This window comes from Temnothorax americanus, unplaced genomic scaffold (genome assembly GCF_048541705.1).
Source record: "Temnothorax americanus isolate GAGA-0224 unplaced genomic scaffold, ASM4854170v1 Scaffold40, whole genome shotgun sequence".
In the NCBI taxonomy this organism is placed as follows: domain Eukaryota; kingdom Metazoa; phylum Arthropoda; class Insecta; order Hymenoptera; family Formicidae; genus Temnothorax; species Temnothorax americanus.
In genome coordinates this window covers 1,065,937-1,084,239 of record NW_027509548.1, presented here as the reverse complement: position 1 = coordinate 1,084,239, position 18,303 = coordinate 1,065,937, and the positions used below count along the sequence as shown (strand labels likewise).

At 39.1% G+C, this 18,303-nt stretch overlaps 2 protein-coding genes across 2 annotated transcripts; one reads left to right on the top strand and one right to left on the bottom strand.

Annotated features, from left to right (window-relative positions):
- Positions 1 to 693: 693 nt before the first annotated feature.
- On the top strand, positions 694 to 2,924 carry LOC143902817 (uncharacterized). The gene is made up of 2 exons (XM_077415997.1): positions 694 to 1,589; positions 1,670 to 2,924. The coding sequence occupies exons 1-2, from the start codon at positions 1,399 to 1,401 to the stop codon at positions 2,256 to 2,258; spliced, it is 780 nt and encodes a 259-aa protein (XP_077272123.1). The 5' UTR covers positions 694 to 1,398; the 3' UTR covers positions 2,259 to 2,924.
- A 5,420-nt stretch (positions 2,925 to 8,344) lies between these two features.
- LOC143902807 (uncharacterized) lies at positions 8,345 to 14,142 on the bottom strand. The gene is made up of 2 exons (XM_077415976.1): positions 11,980 to 14,142; positions 8,345 to 8,798 (listed from the first exon to the last, which is right to left on the bottom strand). Exon 1 carries the CDS (start codon positions 14,140 to 14,142, stop codon positions 13,441 to 13,443), a length of 702 nt encoding a protein of 233 aa, XP_077272102.1. The 3' UTR covers positions 8,345 to 8,798; positions 11,980 to 13,440.
- Between the last annotated feature and the right edge of the window lie 4,161 nt (positions 14,143 to 18,303).

The window sequence follows — 18,303 nt, the reverse complement described above, 5'->3', positions numbered from 1 at the left end:
TTCGATGACTGTAATTTGACCAATGTCAAACTTTATCTAAACTCCGAATTTTATCCGTACGATGACTTGAACTTAGATTTTACTAAAAATCGATATGGCCTTCTTTTTGATATGTACGCGCGTTTTCGTAAAACTTATTACGGATACGATTCCAGTGATACGCTTTGCAGCTTGTATACATTCCTGATGGAAGGACCTTTTGTTGTCATCGATTGCTCGCGACAAAACGAGTCTGTCAAAAGCGCCACCGTGGATGTGCGAATAGAATTTGACTGTAAAGAAAATGTACCTGCAAATACTACCGCCTATTGTCTCATCTTGCATGATCGCGTAATCGAATACTGCCCGCTGTCTAATGTAGTGCGCAAACTCATGTAAATCGCCATGTTGACAAATAATCCGATATAAGAGCGACATATGTAGCGCGATATGGTACAGTACGGATCATTCCTTCGTTGCATCATGATCGTGCCAACGTTTGTCGATCTGCAAGGATTCATCGTCGGGATGAAATTTGTCGTAAAGGAGGCAGCGGTGCTGAGAAACGGGACCGTTCTGGAGCATTACATCTTTACGCGCCCCATGCCGTGGAGTCTTCTCACAAAATCTGACAAGTCATGTGCTTCCTGGCTGATTGCAAATCACCATGGATTACCATGGGATGAGGGAAACGTGCCGTACGGTATGGTAAAACGCCTAATTACATCAGCCGTGCTTGGTACAGAAGATGATGACGAGATACCGACTCTCGTGTACGTCAAGGGATGCCAGAAACAGGAATGGCTGGTGGATCTACTTGAGAATTATGCGACAGAAAAGCTGATCATCGAGACTTTGGATGCGGATTACGAAGATGTCAAATCTTTAAATAATCTAGATGTTACTAACACTATGCGATGTGGAAAACATGTTAAGAATTGCGCATTACAAAATGTATTAAAATTATTTAACTGGTGGTCGCGACAGCAGAAGAATTGGGATCTTTAAAAAAAATAAATTATATATATAATTTTACAATGCTTTATTTTCTTTTCCCTATTCCCATTAGTTGTTAGTAGTTTCCCTCTCCTAATTCCCCCCACCACATCATAATTTTTAAGGTAGGGTGTTGTCGTGTATAATTGGTTCATTTTCCACTTCATAGTCATTGGTATGATTTTTTTTTATAACTTCTATGTAAGCAGCGCTGACACTGGTGCTTGAAAATGTCAAAGGAAGGGGAATTATCCCTTTTCTTATAATTTTTCATCTGCGCGCGCCGTCCAATTTTTCTAAAACGTTGCAAACGGAGTTAACGTTTTAACCAGTGTTACTAAGTCAAAATCAATCGAGTCTCATCGTTCGAAGCGACAACTTCAACAGTGAAAACAGTATACCTCTTACGGAGTAATAAGAACAATGGCTGGTCGCAGTGAAGACGTAAATAATTCTGAAAAGTGGATGTACACTCGTGATATTCCTGATAAGGGACTTCGCGGCTTTGAGGGAAGCAACACAAGTATGAATTATTACGTACCGTATCCTCGTGAAAAATCGGAACCTCGTTATACACCTAAACCTCGTGAAGTTTCATCGGACGAGCGCAAAACGTAAATATTACTTTGGATAAATTTTTTAAAATTTATTTTTTTTATAATTTTATTAATTTATCTACTTTATTTTTCCACAGTTTTAATAAATCGGAACCTCGTTATACGCCTCGTATCTTGGGCAGACGATTTGCCCTGACAGTCACGGCTTACAAATATTTGGATATCGGAATCAGTGTGGGATCTACATCCTTTGTGGAATTGATTCTTGGCGACAATCGGGGAAATCAGATCGTGCTTCCGTGGACAACGTGGACAACGATCATCGAAAGACGCATGGATATCGAACAACTCATGCAGTCGACTGTCGGTTCATCGCTGTGTATTCAAGATCATCTAATTATAGAACTTGTTAAAATGCGTGACGCTAATATTGTAAAAGTTACGCTGCGTGATCCTGCGACATCCTTATACATGATACCAACAACTGTATTATTTTTGTTTGAAATCGAACAATGTGTTGAACATGTATATTTCAATTTATGTCAAGATATACAGCATGTTAATACTAAGTATAAAAATTTTGTAACAATCTTGCGACAAAATCGTATCACGGATAAATGTCAGGCGAGAAAAGTATTGAGTGAGGTGTCCGATGGAAGTTCGCTCATAGATTGCGAACTATTAGCTTACGGCTTAGATAACATTGTATATGATGCAAAAATGTAAATAACGAATAAAAATTGAATATTGGCATAAATAGTGGCAAAATTATTTTTCAATCTCTCTTCCGTTTTCATCTAACATTAGCCTCCTCTATGTTTAAATTATATATATGTTGCGGTAAAATGTCCTTTTTAATTATATAAACGGTTCATTTCAAATTTAAAGAATTAATAAAATTATTAAAAGATAGATAAAAACTTTTATCTAAAATAGAATAATCTCATCACGGCACGTATGAACTTGTCCGTTCCTGTCTTCCACCCCCATTTCCCCACTATGGGGACTCTATAGTTTAAGTCACGTAAAATATGGTTTTTTGTTAATTTTTTTTGTTGAACGTAGACCTAGGGAAAAAAAAGGTCTTCGACGCCATCTCTTCCTGCGTGCAACTCCATAGTTTAAGTCATGTAAATTTCTTTTAAAAAAATTAAATGATTATATTAATTAAATTAGGTTATAAATAATTAAATTATGTTATAAATAATTAAATTAGGTTATAAAAAAGGCTACGCCGGTTCTGGATCAAGGCGTGGTGCTCGCGCGGGGTGCGGGGCGAGGGGATCTCGGCGGCGCGGGGATCTCGGCGTGGAGAGGGGATGACGTCATCGGTGTTGCCGCCGAGATCCCCGCGCCGCCGAGATCCCCTCGCCCCGCACCCCGCGCGAGCACCACGCCTTGATCCAGAACCGGCGTAGCCTACCTACTGGCTGTGTTCAGAGGTGCCAATGGTGCTGTTTGCCCGCTGCCTGCGCGCCTGGTGGGGACACGCACACAGCTGACGGAGCCGTGTACGTGTGCGCTGGGCGCTCGGCGGCGACCGGCGACTCGGCGCGGCTCGGCCAGCTTCGGGCGGGTAGAAGAGCGCATACATAAGCATAGCCATAGCCAAAGCCGGTCCGAAAGTCGGCGTATGCGTTCATATGCGTTAGCGCGTCGGCTGACTTGACTCGTCTGTTATGTCTCGCGTTTCCCTTCTGATGTTGATTATGAATAAAATATATATTATGACATTGCATATGACAATAAAATATCCCTTCCCACACTAGGCGTGAAACACTATCGTGTGTCTCTTTATTTAAAAGTAATGAAACTAATAACAAAAAATGTTAGTAAAATTGATCAATTACATAAATAATATCTAATAAAACTATATTATCCTTATTTTGAAAATAAACTGTATATAAGAAATAAAAAACAGAAAAAGCGTAAATAATAGAAATCCACTCTTGGCCAATATGTACGCTTTCTTCTAAAAAAAAATCATGTTATTAATGTAGAAAATAAATTATTGTTAACACAAGAAAAGTGAAATAAAACATTAAATTATATATTGTTTGTTTTAGAAATATTGTTTTGATAGTATAATTATTTTGCTAATGGCAATAATACATGTAATATAAAATTTAAAAAAGGAATAAATTATTTGTGCAACAATATGATAAATTTATTGTAATTGTTCTCAAATAAATGCATGGACAACGTACATATTGTTGCTCAACGGAAACCGCGAGAAGGTGGTGGTCTTTTCCGTCAAGAGAAAATGTAAAAATTGTTTTCTTTAATATTAAAGAAAACAATTCTTTACATTTCCTACGAATACAAATAGAACAAAGAAAGAGAAAGATAGAGAGAGACATAGAATTGGTATAAAGGATAGACATAAAAAAAATATAAAAGGATAGACAAAAATATACAGGACAGAACATAGAAAAAGAAAAGATATTAAAAGAGTATTAGTTTTAATTTACACGATTTATAATTCACGACAGTTTGTGACAAAATTGCATATATAAAAAAACATTCAAAAAATTAGAGGTACATGTAAAAAAATATATACAGATACAGACATATGTATACATACATACATTAATTATACATCTTCAAATGTTCTCTAGATTACAAAATACAAAACATAACAAATAGAATTATATAATTCTTCTGACGTGAATTATATTAGATTGTCTAAAGTAACCTTTACACTAGAAATATCAAATAATTTTCTACCGTTTCAATTTTTAAAAGTAATGTTACATTAATTATGTTAAAAACATCGAATAATTTTTTTATTATAATCTACATTTTCTACTTTTACAATAAAAAACAGGATATTAAAAAATAGAAACGGTTGAAAATAGCTTTTGGTATTTCTAGTGTTTAATCGGAAAAAAATGCACATGTTTTATTTATTATAATACTGAAAATAATAATATTCCAGGTAGCAAGCACTCGTCATTTTGACGTCAATATTTGGTCATAATTGGTCAGTAACGTCATTCGTCGATTAAGTGACGTATATTTAACGTCATGTTTTAATACGTCAAAAAGACTTTGTAAAATGACATTATATAGACGTTTACGTGACTACCCAGGTAGCAGACAGTCGTCATAATGACGTGATTCTTACGTCATTTTATGACGCATGTTACGTCATTTATTCCTAAAGTTTAACGTAAAAATGGCATATTTTTCACAGTATTTTTCACAGGAATATTCCTACATTTATAAAGTGTTTCGTAATTTTATGATTGACGTGGTGAATTTATGGTATAAGTGGATCTAGTTGCGTGTGTAATTATAGTTTTATGACAACTACTTCATGCAGTATTATAACTATCAAGAAGATATCATTACAAGATTTTTGAACACTTTAAAGATGTACCTGTTTTATAGATAAGTACAATTAATAAGAAAGCATCAGGGTGAGAAGATCGTCACTGTCCACTGGATCATCGAAGTCAAGCGACTCCGACGCGGTACTGTACTAGGATGGGTGGGTGACCGCCTTGAGAGAGCGTCTATATGCACATGGCATGTAACGAAACAGTTAAAAAAACTTTTTTTTTTCTTAAATAAAGAAAAAGAACATATTTTTATAAACGTTTATCAAGTAGACAAAATTTTCAAGTTTTAAAATTTTAATTTCATAAAAAACATTTCTAGAAACCGGTATGTCGTACATTGAACCCATTTTTGCCGTCAATAAAACGTCAGAAAATGACGTCTTTGGGATGTGACTTAGGACCGTGTAAAATACGTCATTTTTACGTTAAACTCTAGGAATAAATGACGTAACATACGTCATAAAATGACGTAAAAATCACGTCATTATGACGACTGTCTGCTACCTGGTTTATAGCAAAAATATTTCAGAAATCATCCAAACTATTACGACTACAGCCAATTTTTGAAATTAACAAAAGAAATATGTTATAATAAAATCAAAATCGATATAAATAATGTTATTACAAAAAAAAACAGATATAAAACTTAATTTATAACCACGGATTAAATACACATATATACATATATGTATTTAATGAAATAATAATATATATATTTCTTCTACATTTTTTACACAATTTAAAATAGAAAAAGTTGTTTGATTTTGCCAAGGGAAACATTCTATAGGAATGTCGTACTTAAAAGTACAATTTTGTGCAAAATTATGTACAGCTGTTTAAAAAAACAACGTTTTAAAGAACTGTCATTCAAAACCCGTTTTTATCTTGAAAAACTAACATGAAATACGTACATTACGTCCGTATACATTCAACGTACGTTGAATACCTCGTCAAATAATAATTTATTTTCCTCTTTACCAATGACTATTTTAAACATTTTGTACAATATATTGTAATACAGGCCGTAGAGCTGTGTTCCGAAATTGACTGCCAGTGCTGAAAATCTGTAATACATGTGACGTGACCTATAGATTTTTAGTACTGGCAGTTTCGGAACACGACCAAGAGTGACATAATTTATATTATATTATTTATTATATTTCTTTATTTGACAAATACATAAAATATATAAATGTAACGTCCAAACATACGTACACACCACCGTAAGAATGTTATATATTAGTACATTATTTCCGAAAAGTTAGACAAATTTTGGCACCAGTTTCCAGTAAATCGGTCCATTAATAAATGAGTAGTTCGCAGTAGGTAAGTCAGACAGACAGACAGACATTATAAATATTTTAGAACCGATATCCCAAAAAATCGGTAATGATGCGGTTCTCAAAATATGTCTACGGTCTAAGTTAGAGTATCATAAAATAGTATACCAAATTAGGTTGATTTAATTTCAAAACTGTAAATTTGCATAGCGGACAAACACATACATTCATTTATATAAAGATAGAGATAAAAATATGATTTTATTACAATTATATGTATTTCTTGTGCTAATAATATAATAATTTTTAACAAGTATAATTGCTTATCCATTCTTATTAGTAAGCTCAATTTTTTTTTAAATGTTTGGATGCAAATTTAGTAGCTTCGGTCACTGCTTTTTCTATATACGTCCCAAAATCTTGTGACACATGTGTAGATTTCATACTGGCAATTAACATGGATTTGAATCCTTTAATAGGTCCTTGATTTGCATTAAAAATTTGTAGAACGACATCCATCCAGATTTGTACATTGAATGCATTATAATCCATCTCCTATATAGTTCCTAATAATTTTTTTCGTTTTTTTTGTTGCTTGCTTATTTATTTTCATACAAATAAAATGAATTATGTTATACATCATTCATTATTTATATTACAAGGAAAAAAATTATTAGAAGTGCAAGAAATGCAGTAACTCTTTACATACATTATAATTATAGTTATGCAGAAAATATGAATGAAAACATAGATGAATTTGGTGTTTTGCTAATATATTTAGAAAATCTACAATAAACTTGAATGATTTATTGTCAAAATGATTTTATATACAATTTTATATACAATTATATATACAGTCGAAGTAATTATAAATTTTCAACACCAAACTCCTTGGCATTATTATCAATGGTAAGATTAAAGTAAATAATGCTATAAATATATCTGTCATATTCTCTGTGATTAAAATATGATGTAACTTGAAAATAATATCTATTTTATATATTATAGGTAAATATGAGTTATAAATAAAAATTACAAAATTATAAAATTTAATAATAGAAAATCACAGTAAACATCAATAAGATATTAAATAGTATACCAAAATAAAGTCGGTATTATATTGGATAAGACTGTATGCTCTATGCATTAGAAGGTGGCCAGAGAGGTGCAGTACCTATCTCAACATACATGCAAGACATAAATGAAAACCTAGATGAATTTTGTGTTTTGCTGATGTATTTAGAAAATCCACAATAAACTAGAATGATTTATCAAAATAATTTTATATCAGCGGTGCACATGTACTTTTGTTGTTAAAATTTTGCAGCAATTATTGAGAGCCTGATGTATTTAAAAATTAGATGGATAATAATGTTAATTAAACACTCCGTTTTTTGTTCTTTTTTTTAATGTTATAAAACTTTATTTCATATTATACGAAAATATTTCACAATAAGTTTTATTTCTGTAATATATTATATGTAAGTGTTATATCACATATATGTCATATATATATACACATACTTATTGCAAAGTGTTCTCGTAATAATATGTTTAATTCTCATTTATTTAACATTTCTGATATTGTCGTATTTGAAAGAGTGACTATATAGAAACTATAGCAAGTAAAAAAGTCATTATTTTATTTTTCTTCTCATTTTTTTCAATACAGAACTGCCTAATTGCGTAGTTTTGCAATAAAATTATTTTAAACATTATTTGACGAAAAATTGTCGCAAATACTTGCACATGATTGTATATATATATATATAATAAAATAATGACTTTTTTATTACATACATACATACATACATACTTATTGCAAAGTGTTCTCATAATAATATGTATAATTGTGACATATGTGATATTATATATATATATATATAACTTACATATAATATTACAGAAATAAAACTTATTGTGAAATAATTTTGTATAATGTTAAAATAAAGTTTTATAACATAAAAAAAAGGAGTGTTTATCAACATTATTATCCATCTAATTTTTTAATACATCAGAATCTCAATATTTGCTGCAAAATTTTAACAACAAAAGTACGTGTGCACCGCTGATATAAAAACATTTTGATGAATCATTCTAGTTTATTGTAAATTTTCTAAATACATCAGCAAAACAAAATTTATCTAAAGCGGGTGCTTGTTGGCCTTGGTACGTTACTGCCTTCTGCTACGGACGGCCAGAAAGCATTTTTCAGGCCGTATTGCTAAAGCGGGGAGCACGCGGCAACGCCGCACAGACGCGGCAACGCCGCAGTCTTAGCATATGTCTTTCTACCGTGCGTCCGCGTGAGCAGTTCAATGGTGTGTGTGCGTATTCACACATAAAACCAGAAGTTAGTTTCTCGACGTTGGCGACACTGAAACGAAGTTTCGTATTGTCACCGCGCGAGGTCTCCAACATCAATTCGGAGTTCGGCCGTGACTCCTGTCGACCCTTAAAAATTTCTTAGCGGCATTTTCTGCCAAGCGTAGAGAATCATCTTTTCCGTTGACTCCATGAAGTAGTATAAGGAGACATGACTCCGTAGTCACGAAGTGGTCACAAAAAATGTTCCGTATGGAGGAATGTTCACTAAATGGAATAGCTTGCAACATTTCGTCGCCATCTTGAAATTGTGACAGCTGTTGAGACACGAAAAGGTTAGAAACACATGATCACACGTGTATACGGTAATAAATGTAAAATATATCAAAAATGTGTTTCATAAGTAAATATAATATTTTATAAACGTATAAAAACGTTTTTCATTGAGCCTATACTAAAATAAATAATAATATATACGCGTAAGTATATATTATATAATTATAAATAAGCAAAAATAAATGTTAAAATTAAAATGAAATATATAATGTAAATACGTTTACCTAATTAAAATTAATATAATTAAATATATTTCAGAAAGACGAATCCCGGATACAAGTAGAGAAACATAAGGAACTTAAGAATAAAACACAATGGAACATAAGAATAATAGACATATATATTTTAAATATTTGCAAAATAATTTGAAGTTGATAACTCTTCCGTCTACAGAGTGGAGTTATTCAAGAGGAAATGAAAAGTTTTTTGGTTTCCAAAAAGTAGAAAGTGATTATAGTGTAAAAAAAAGAATTGCTTTTTTATCAAATAGACAGGTTAATATTTATATAAATGATGAAATTCATTCTCTTTCAAAATTTATTGTAATTGTAAATATTGAAGAATTAAATGAATTGTTACAAGTTGTTGATAAATTATAAAAAAAAGAAACAATCGTGAAATTAAGATAGCTTATATGTAAATTTAATTGTAATATGTAATATTTATTTTGATAGTTCAATTCATATTAGATACTGAAATTGTTATATTTGTACGATCATGAAAGATCAAAGAGTATCATATCAGGTATTATGTTATTTTAATGTAAATTATGTATACATATTTACGTGTATGTATATAATTATGTATATATATATATATATATATATGTGTGTGTGTGTATATATATTGTCACGACTTTTTGCACTCCCGGACCGCTCCGGGACGTGAGCCGGATCAAAAGGACTTAGGAGAGCGGGATGGTTGGCCTCTCCAGTGATTTCCTCGCATCTCCGGTACTCCACGAAATGCTCCGAATGTTGGGCGCCAGACGCGTACCTTCGCGTCCACGAAATCGCGAAAACCTAAACGAGACGCAAAACGAAGTGGGGAGGTGCGTGGAATCGGCTAGCTTGACCTAATCACGGGCGGGGTTAATGAAGGGTGGCGCGATATTCGGCGGGGTGACACGTTAATTCCATACTCAGTCAGATAACAAAGAATATAACATTTATTGAGTACTGGTTGTCGAGAAAATAACAACGTTTATCCATCCGGCTTCGATCAAACACAAGATAAATTCGATAAATAAATCAAGAATAGCCGGTGGCGGGGTGTCGAGATTCATTTAACAGAAATAATATTAATGCGGACGCGAGACACCCACGGAGTAGGGTCTCTAATAAACACGCTGAAGGTTCTATTCTCAAACAATTAATAATTCGAGTCGGAAATTATAACACGCCAGAATACTACACTTAACATCACTCACGAGAGTGAGGTTCAACGCAAAATGTCGCGAAATAATGGTACGTCACGCTTGGATTGCGTGAAAACCACGTCCGGAACCGTACGAAAACTCTGTCGCAATGATATTTTAACTTAACGCGAGATATTCGGCTCGGGCGCAACGGAGAGGCGCCGAGTCATTTAACCAAGCAAGTCGCGATATCGCTAATAATGTTGGGCGCCAGGTGTGGAGAAGGCCGCACCACCTTTGACTCGAAGTACGCGTCTAATAACCACGGAACGCCAGGAAGGACTACGCAAGTAACATCTAAACGCACGAAGCGTGTGAACGCCGGTAATTTCTTAACGCGAGTATAAGACGCAACGCAAGTAATACCGGACGCAAAGTCTCTCAACGCGAGAGCACCATTATCAACCCGTAATAACAAGATCCGAACACAAATCGATACGCTAACACCGACGCTCGAACACCAGAATTTCCCGACGCGAAGAAACGGTAACGCAATTGACGAACTACCGGCCCGTATGCGGCCGTACACCAAGGTCGCGAGGACAACGCAATATACTCGCGATATCGAACTCATTAACGCCTATCGCGATCTCCAGGGATTCGCCACTACGCTTGTACCACGGTTCCGCGGCCACGATACCATCCCGAGGCCCTTCGCTCTCGTTATCGATCGCGAAATTACACTCAATCTTAACATACGTTATCCCGAGCGAGAGCGTGTACCGGAGGGCGGTGTCGTGGCTTTACATATCGCGATTTACGGGCAACCTCACCGGGGATACGCCTCCTCCTGGGCTTCTCGCCGTCGCCTTCCACCACGATCCTCGATCCTCCAGACAAATATCGAAATACCCGACTCGGGGTGGCTATCGCGTATCTTACGAAACGTATCTCGCCGACGGACGACCAGAGAGTGAAAACGCTAGACCCGCTCGATTGCGGAATCGATACGGTACCCCTTCCTGAGGGGCGCGCGAGCCAATCGGGCGTGAGCTTGCAAGCCCGCGGTGTCCCGGCGCAGTGCTGTCGATACGAGATCCTTCGGGGGCGTGCGACTCCTCAATTCTGTCCTTAGCAGCGGACGGAATTCGGTTCTCGGCGGTATGCCTCCGGTTTGACCTTGGGGCGGTGATCAGTCACCCCGTAGGTCGATGTTTTGTGGAGATCATTTGCTAAAGCCGGGTGTTTACCCAAGCGCTTGGGGCCCCGCTATCGGCGGCCTCGTCCGTCGCTGCCGCACGTGCCGCCCGCCTGCCGCGTTGCTCTCGCCAGCCCGCGATCTCTGCTGCTTCCGCGTTTGCCACCCCTCCCGGGTTATTGATCGTCCTCGATTTCCTTCGCCAAGTACTCCCTCGAAGGTTTGCCGTGGTGTGGGTGAGGTGCCGCGCGTATTACATTGCAAAAAAAAAAGAAAGTAATCAGAATGCGGAAACGCGATTAAATACGACCCCTGGAGATCTCGCCGTTGCCTCCCCGGTCCGTCCCTGGGCGCGAAATTCCGCGTCTTGTGACGGCGGCGGGGCGCCGCGACGATGCGGCGAGCCGCAACGTCACAATATATATATATATATACACATACACATATACACATATATACTATTTATATTAATGTGTGTTTGGACTTAGAAAATATACAAAATCTAATTATTAATAACAAAGAAAATATTGCTCAAAATTAAATAATAATTACTTAATTTAATTTACATGGAAATAATTTTAGGTTATAAAAGCTTCTTCTTCCTTACCTCTTAACGAAGCTGGCACTTGATTTCTGTCACACAAGATGACACAATACGGCCTGATACGGCCACAGTTTTTAAGTCTTTTTGGGACGAATTGACCAAATGCGATTGCATCAGTAACCTTTACAAATCAACAGATTCACACATTGCACATTGCACATATAAAACCTGTTCGTTTTCGTTACACTTTTGAACTAATGCAAGCAAGTGCAAGTGCAATAGGTTAGAATGAAACAAATATACTTTTCTCTCATTCTAACTTATTGGTGGAAAGATGGCGACGAAATGTTGCAAGTTATTCCGTTCAGCGAACCTCCCCTCTACACGGAACATTTTTCATGACCATCTTTTGCTTCTCGACACTATCTAGTCATGTCTCCTTATACTACTTCATGGTTGACTCAATATATATTATATCAAGCTTGATTCATAAGAATCGACTTAAAAATTCCCTAGCGGCATTTTCTGCCAAGCGTAGAGAACCTTCTTTTCCGTTGACTCAAAATATATATTATTACCTAATTTACTTAAATAGAAATTTTCTTCCTGATCGATAAGTCTATCAACCTAATTTCGAAATACGCGCGCGATATCAAAACTGGCGATACCTGCGCCGCCAGTGTCGAAAAAGTGAAAGTGACGTTTCTGATTATGACGTCATCATATCTGCGTTAGGAGGAGGAGGAAGTATCTTAATAAAAAATTTTCACATTTGGACTTTGCGTCGCAATATCTCCGCTCGTAGGGCACGTAGCGGAATATTATGAGAGAAACCCCCCCCTAATTGGACCCCAAACTATCGATCAAGCCTACTTAGAACTTGATCCGTTCACTCGTTATCGAGATCTCAACATCTCGAGTACTCGCAACCCGTCGCGTCGCGTAAAAGAGTCACGGTCGGTCTCGCTCCGCGTGTACTTGGCGCGAGACACTACCGTGTCTCTTGATACGAATAGATGAGACAGGTTGGTGAAAAGAAGCTGAAGAAGTTTGTGTATTATTATTAGTATTACAATGCGCGAATTATATATTTAGTTTTTAATATTAATAAGCCATGCAATTTTTTTTGTGCAATAGCTTAGCATTATCAGTAAAGTTTTTAATAATATGTATTCATTATTTGTAAAAATTTATTTAAGTATTTATAAAATATAAAAATTTTATTAATATATATTGAATGTGTGACCACATATTATCGTATCATTAAAAAATTGTGTTTATTACTACAAAATGTATAATATATGTAAGTGTTTATTGCGTTTCCCCGCAGGGCTTACAAGGCGTTTTTTACTGAGGAACGTACCCAAACCTCTTACATAATTTTTATCCCCTCCTGATCATTTACGACCTCACAACACTTTTACTCCCCTCCCCGCATTCTCTTTCTCCCCTCTTCCTCTTCTTCTTCTTCCGCTTCCTCTGCGACTCGTCTTTCCGCCTTCCTTCTTCCCGTCCTGCTCCTCCCTATTCGGTCCATTTTCTGTACCTCCCCTCCTTCTCTTCGTCGGATTCCATGAGCAGCTTCTCCTTCATCCCTTTTAAAATTTCTTCCTCCTCCGACCTTCCTACTTTCCTACGCACATCTCTCTTCCCTTCTACTCTCTCCTCTCTCTCTACTCTCTCTTTATCTCTCCTATCCACCGACTTATCTTCGTAGATCTTTACCCCAACCCTATTACCCACCTTTTTCTTCGCCTCCAACACCCGCCACTTCTCCTCCTCGTCTCCCAGTTTGACCAAGATCGTCAACCACGCACCTCTCTGCCCCAGAACTACTACATTCCTTGTCGTCACCTTCACCTTCAGTCCTTCTGTGAAGAACTCCTTCACCTTGTCCCAGTTTGATTTCTTCCCTCCCCACCTCTCCTTCTCAACCCTTATTATGACGTTCTTCCTTCTTAGTTCCTCCTCGCTCCCTTCGTCCACCCCCGCCCACCATTTCTTCTCTCCCTCCTCACTCTCCTCGCTGTCCGCCCTCTTCCTTTTGCCTCCACCTTGCTCCAATCTCTCAACTTTTCTCTCCAATCTCCTTAATTTCTCCTCCATCTCCTCCATTCTCTCGTCCTTCTTTCTATCGTCCTCCTTCTTCTCCTTCACCAACTTTCTTACCTTCTCCTCCACCTTCCTTTCCACCGCCTCTGCTATTACTCTCCCCTCTCGCTCCATCCTGGATCTGAAAACATGAGCCTATTACTTACTTCTCCCTTTTTTTATCCTCCTCTCTCTCCCCTCTCCTTCTCTCCTCCCCTCTCTCCTTTTTCCTCCTTGCTTCTTCCTTCTTCCAGCTCTTCCACCTCCCCTTTCCTTCTCCTTCTTTCTTCCTCTAGCTCTATCATCCATTCCTCCCCTCCCCCTTCTTCATCCAATACCCATCCCACCGCTTCCTGCCAGCTACCGTTTCTTGATTTCCAACTCCTACATTCTTCCCATATATGCTCCCATGATTCCTCCCCATACTCACACACCTTACATTTCTTCTTCTCCTCCCTTTCCCAATATCTGTTCTCTTTCACCTCATTCCCTAATCTAAACCTCGCTACCCTTCTCCATCTACTCTCTCCTTATCCCTTCTTCAAATATCCCGGAATACCCCCTTTTTTATCCACTTATACCATTTATTATACTTTGACTTCTCAATCTTCTCCCATCTCTCTCTCCTCTGCCTCTCCTTATCTCCCCCAACCAGCTTACCAAACCAATTATCTCCGTCTTTTCTCAACCTTTCCAATTCTTCTAACTTCTCTCCTCTTTCTTCGAAAAACTTCCTTCTCTCTCTTTCCCAACTCGAGCCTGCTTTCCCTTCCCTCTCCCTTTCTTTCATCTCTTCCCAACACCGCCTCGCCAATTTGCTTCCTCTACCCTCCTCTAACTTTTTCTCAAATTTTCATGCTCTCATCCCCGCTCTCCCTCTTATCTTCTCCCTTTGCAACTCTTCCCTAACAAGGTACCACGGTGTTCTCCCGTCCACTCCTAAGACCCATCTAATATACCTTTCTTCCATCCTTTCCATCCCTTTTCTTTCTCTCCATCCCCATATTTCTGCTCCATATCCCATCACCGTCCACACCAGCCTATCAAACAACCACAATCTTTTTCCCCAGTCTTTCCCAAACCGTCTCTTCCCTATCCCCCATACCTTTCCCATCACCGCCGCCGCTTTCCTAATCCTTTCCTTTACCTGCGCTTCCTGTCCTCCGTTCTTTTGGAACACATATCCCAGGTATCTAAATTCCTTTACCTCTCCTAATTCCTTCTCTTTCCATCTCCATCTTTTTTTACTTTCCCTCCCTCCTCCCTTCCTAAACCTCATTATTTTCGTTTTCTCCACATTCAACTCCAGTCTCTTCTTCCGTAAGTACTCCTCTAATCTTTCCAACATACTCCTCATTTGCTCCTCGTCCTCTGCGATTAGTACTACATCGTCAGCATATGCCAGCGTATATACCCTCTTACCTCCTAACATTATTCATCCCCATTTTACCCTGCCCATTTCCTTCTCCATATCCGCTAGTAACACGTTAAACAATAACGGGCTTAGCGGGCACCCCTGTCTCACCCCCCTCCCCGTTCAGAATACCTCTCCTATATCGTTTCCTACCCTTACTCTACTTCTCGTCTCCCTCAGCAACTCCTCCATCCTTCTCACTAGCCCTTCCCTTATTCCCCTTTCCCTCATTGCTTTTACTAGCACCCCTCTGTCTACCGAGTCAAATGCCGCTTTCAGATCTACGAAACATGCTATTAACTTTCCCTCTTTCTTCTCCAGCCTCCTATTCACCAAGTAGTGTAAAACATAGATATTATCCATCGTTCCCATTCCCCTTTTAAAACCCGTCTGATTATGTGGTATAATTCCCTTCTCCTCTAGCTCCTCTCTCAACCTTTCCGCAATAATGGCCGTGTACACCTTGTATAGCTACGACATTATTGTCACCCCTCTGTACTCCTCCACCTTTTTTCCTTCCCCTTTCTTTACGATTGGGACGATTAATCCCTCTCTCCAATTCTCCGGCCAACCTCCCCCCTTCCATACTCTGTTTATATATCCCATGCCCAAGTCTCCAACTCTTTCCCCCCATATTTCCACACCTCACCTGGTATCCCATCCCTTCCCATTGCTTTTCCATCCTTTAGCTTCCTTATTGTCCCCCTCATTTCTTCTATGCTTATCTCCTTTTCCTCTTCTCCTTCCTTTTCTTCCCTCCTCCCGTCCTCTCCCATCCTCACCCTCCCCTCTACTCCACCTAACAGCTGCATAAAGTACTCCTTCCATTCTTCCTCCTCAATCCCTTCCTGGATTTCTCTCCTCTTTCTTCTCTCTCTATTTACTATCTCCCATACCTCCGACTCTCTCCTTGCTTCCATCGCCCTTCTCTCCTATCTCAGATTCTCCTCCTCCTTCTTCCTCTTACACAGCTCCTTAAACTCCTTCCTCTTTTCTCTGTATGTGTTGCCCTCTTCCCTGCCTTTCCTCCATTCCCTCAGTTTTCTTCTCGCTTCCCTCTTTGTTTCTCTGCATTCTTTGTCCCACCACCTCACCTTCTTATTCCTGCTTCCCTTCACCTCCTTTTCCACCCCTATTATTGCCTCTACTATTCTCGTTTCCATATCGTCCCATTCCTTATTTATCTCTTCCTCTTTCTCTTCTATTTCCCCTATTCTTTCTTCGAACATCTTTACTCCTTCCTCATTCCACACTCCCCTGTTTCTTTTCTTCCATTTTCCCCCTTTGTCCTCCTCCATGCTCCCCCATACCGCCATTTCCAAGGGATGATGGTCTGAGTCCACTCTATCTCCCACCGTCATGCTCTCGATTTTCTCCCTTTTCTCTCCATCCCCTATCACATAGTCTATCACTGTCTCCCCTCTTCCTCCCGTAAATGTAAATTTCCCCTCCTCATCCCCTCTCACATTCCCATTGAATATCTCCCACCCTCTCTCCTCTACACATTTCACCAGCAACCTCCCCTCTCTATCCATCTTTTTATCTTTTGATTTTTTCCTCCTTCCCTCAGCCCTCTCCCCTCCTCCTCCTCTACTCTCCCTCCTTCCTGCCCTGTCCTTGCATTAAAATCTCCTCCAATTATCGTAAATCTTCCTTCCTTTTTCTCTTCCATAAAATGCCCTAGTTCCTGTAAGGTCTCCTCCATTCTCTCCTTCTTTGCATACACCCCTATAATCTTCCAGTTCTCGCCAACTATCCTAACCTTTCCCACTATCATTCCCTCCTTGTCAATTTCCATTTCCGTTCCCTTCTCTTTTAACCCCTTTCTTATTCCCAACACATACACACACACACACACACACAAACACACACACACACACACACACACACACACACACACACACACACACACACACACACACACACACACACACACACACACACACACACACACACACACACACAAAATGTATAATATATTTAATATATAATATATTGTAAAATGTGACATATTTTATAAAAATAAATAAATGTATACATTTAATCTAAAAAGTGTTATATATTAATTTAAAATGTTTACATAATTTCTTTGTGTGTATACTATGTGTGTATACTTTTATGTGAGAAAATTAATCTTGTAACGATGCACCCCCACACATGCATCATTCCCGGCGAAGAACTGCCGGATGCCGCCTGACGATCTCCGTCAGGCGAGGAAAGGGCGCGGTGCGCCCACCTTATTTTTTAAACGAAGGAACCGCGATCGTGTGCGCGGCACTCCGCCGCACCGACATCTTCCCGGGTCTCCGACAGACACCGAGGGGAGCCGAACGCCGCCGAGCGCGAGCACGCTTACCGCCACGCCGATCCCGCTCCGCTCCGCCGGCGGCGCGGCTCACGCGGGAATCGGCCTCCCCTCCCTAGCGTACCACCCGGGCGAGTATAAAATACCGGCGCCGCGACAGATCGACACTCGCAATCCGAGCTTAGCTACCTGTGCTCCGCTACCCTCGGAGACGAGTACCTTTCCGCTTCCTAGGCCAGCTCACGAAACGGGGTACAGCGTTCTGTGCCTCGCTCGAGAGTTCTCGAGCGCTGACCGCCTTCCTACCCGGGACACCCCGTCTGCCACGGTAACCAGGGGTCGAGCGTGCTCGGCCTCTCGACAAGAGTTCTTGCCGCCAGAACAGTCGGACCTCCTCGTCAACCGATCGACCAGCCTAGCCCCTGGCCGTTCGTTTCCCTTACCTCCGCGCCGCATAATTAACACCGGATCATATCGCGAGAAAAGAAACCGCGCCGGATAACACACACGCGCCCGCGCCGCGATTCTCGCGCCGCGGGCCGACCAGCCATTGGCCGGCCTCAAGGCCCGTTCGCAC

Bases quoted from the DNA above. Each gene is read 5' to 3' on its own strand.
- LOC143902817 (XM_077415997.1), top strand. From the start codon at position 1,399: ATGGCTGGTCGCAGTGAAGACGTAAATAATTCTGAAAAGTGGATGTAC. The intron at 1,590-1,669 runs GTAAATATTACT...ATTTTTCCACAG, and splicing joins TCATCGGACGAGCGCAAAAC to TTTTAATAAATCGGAACCTC.
- LOC143902807 (XM_077415976.1), bottom strand. From the start codon at position 14,142: ATGGAGCGAGAGGGGAGAGTAATAGCAGAGGCGGTGGAAAGGAAGGTG.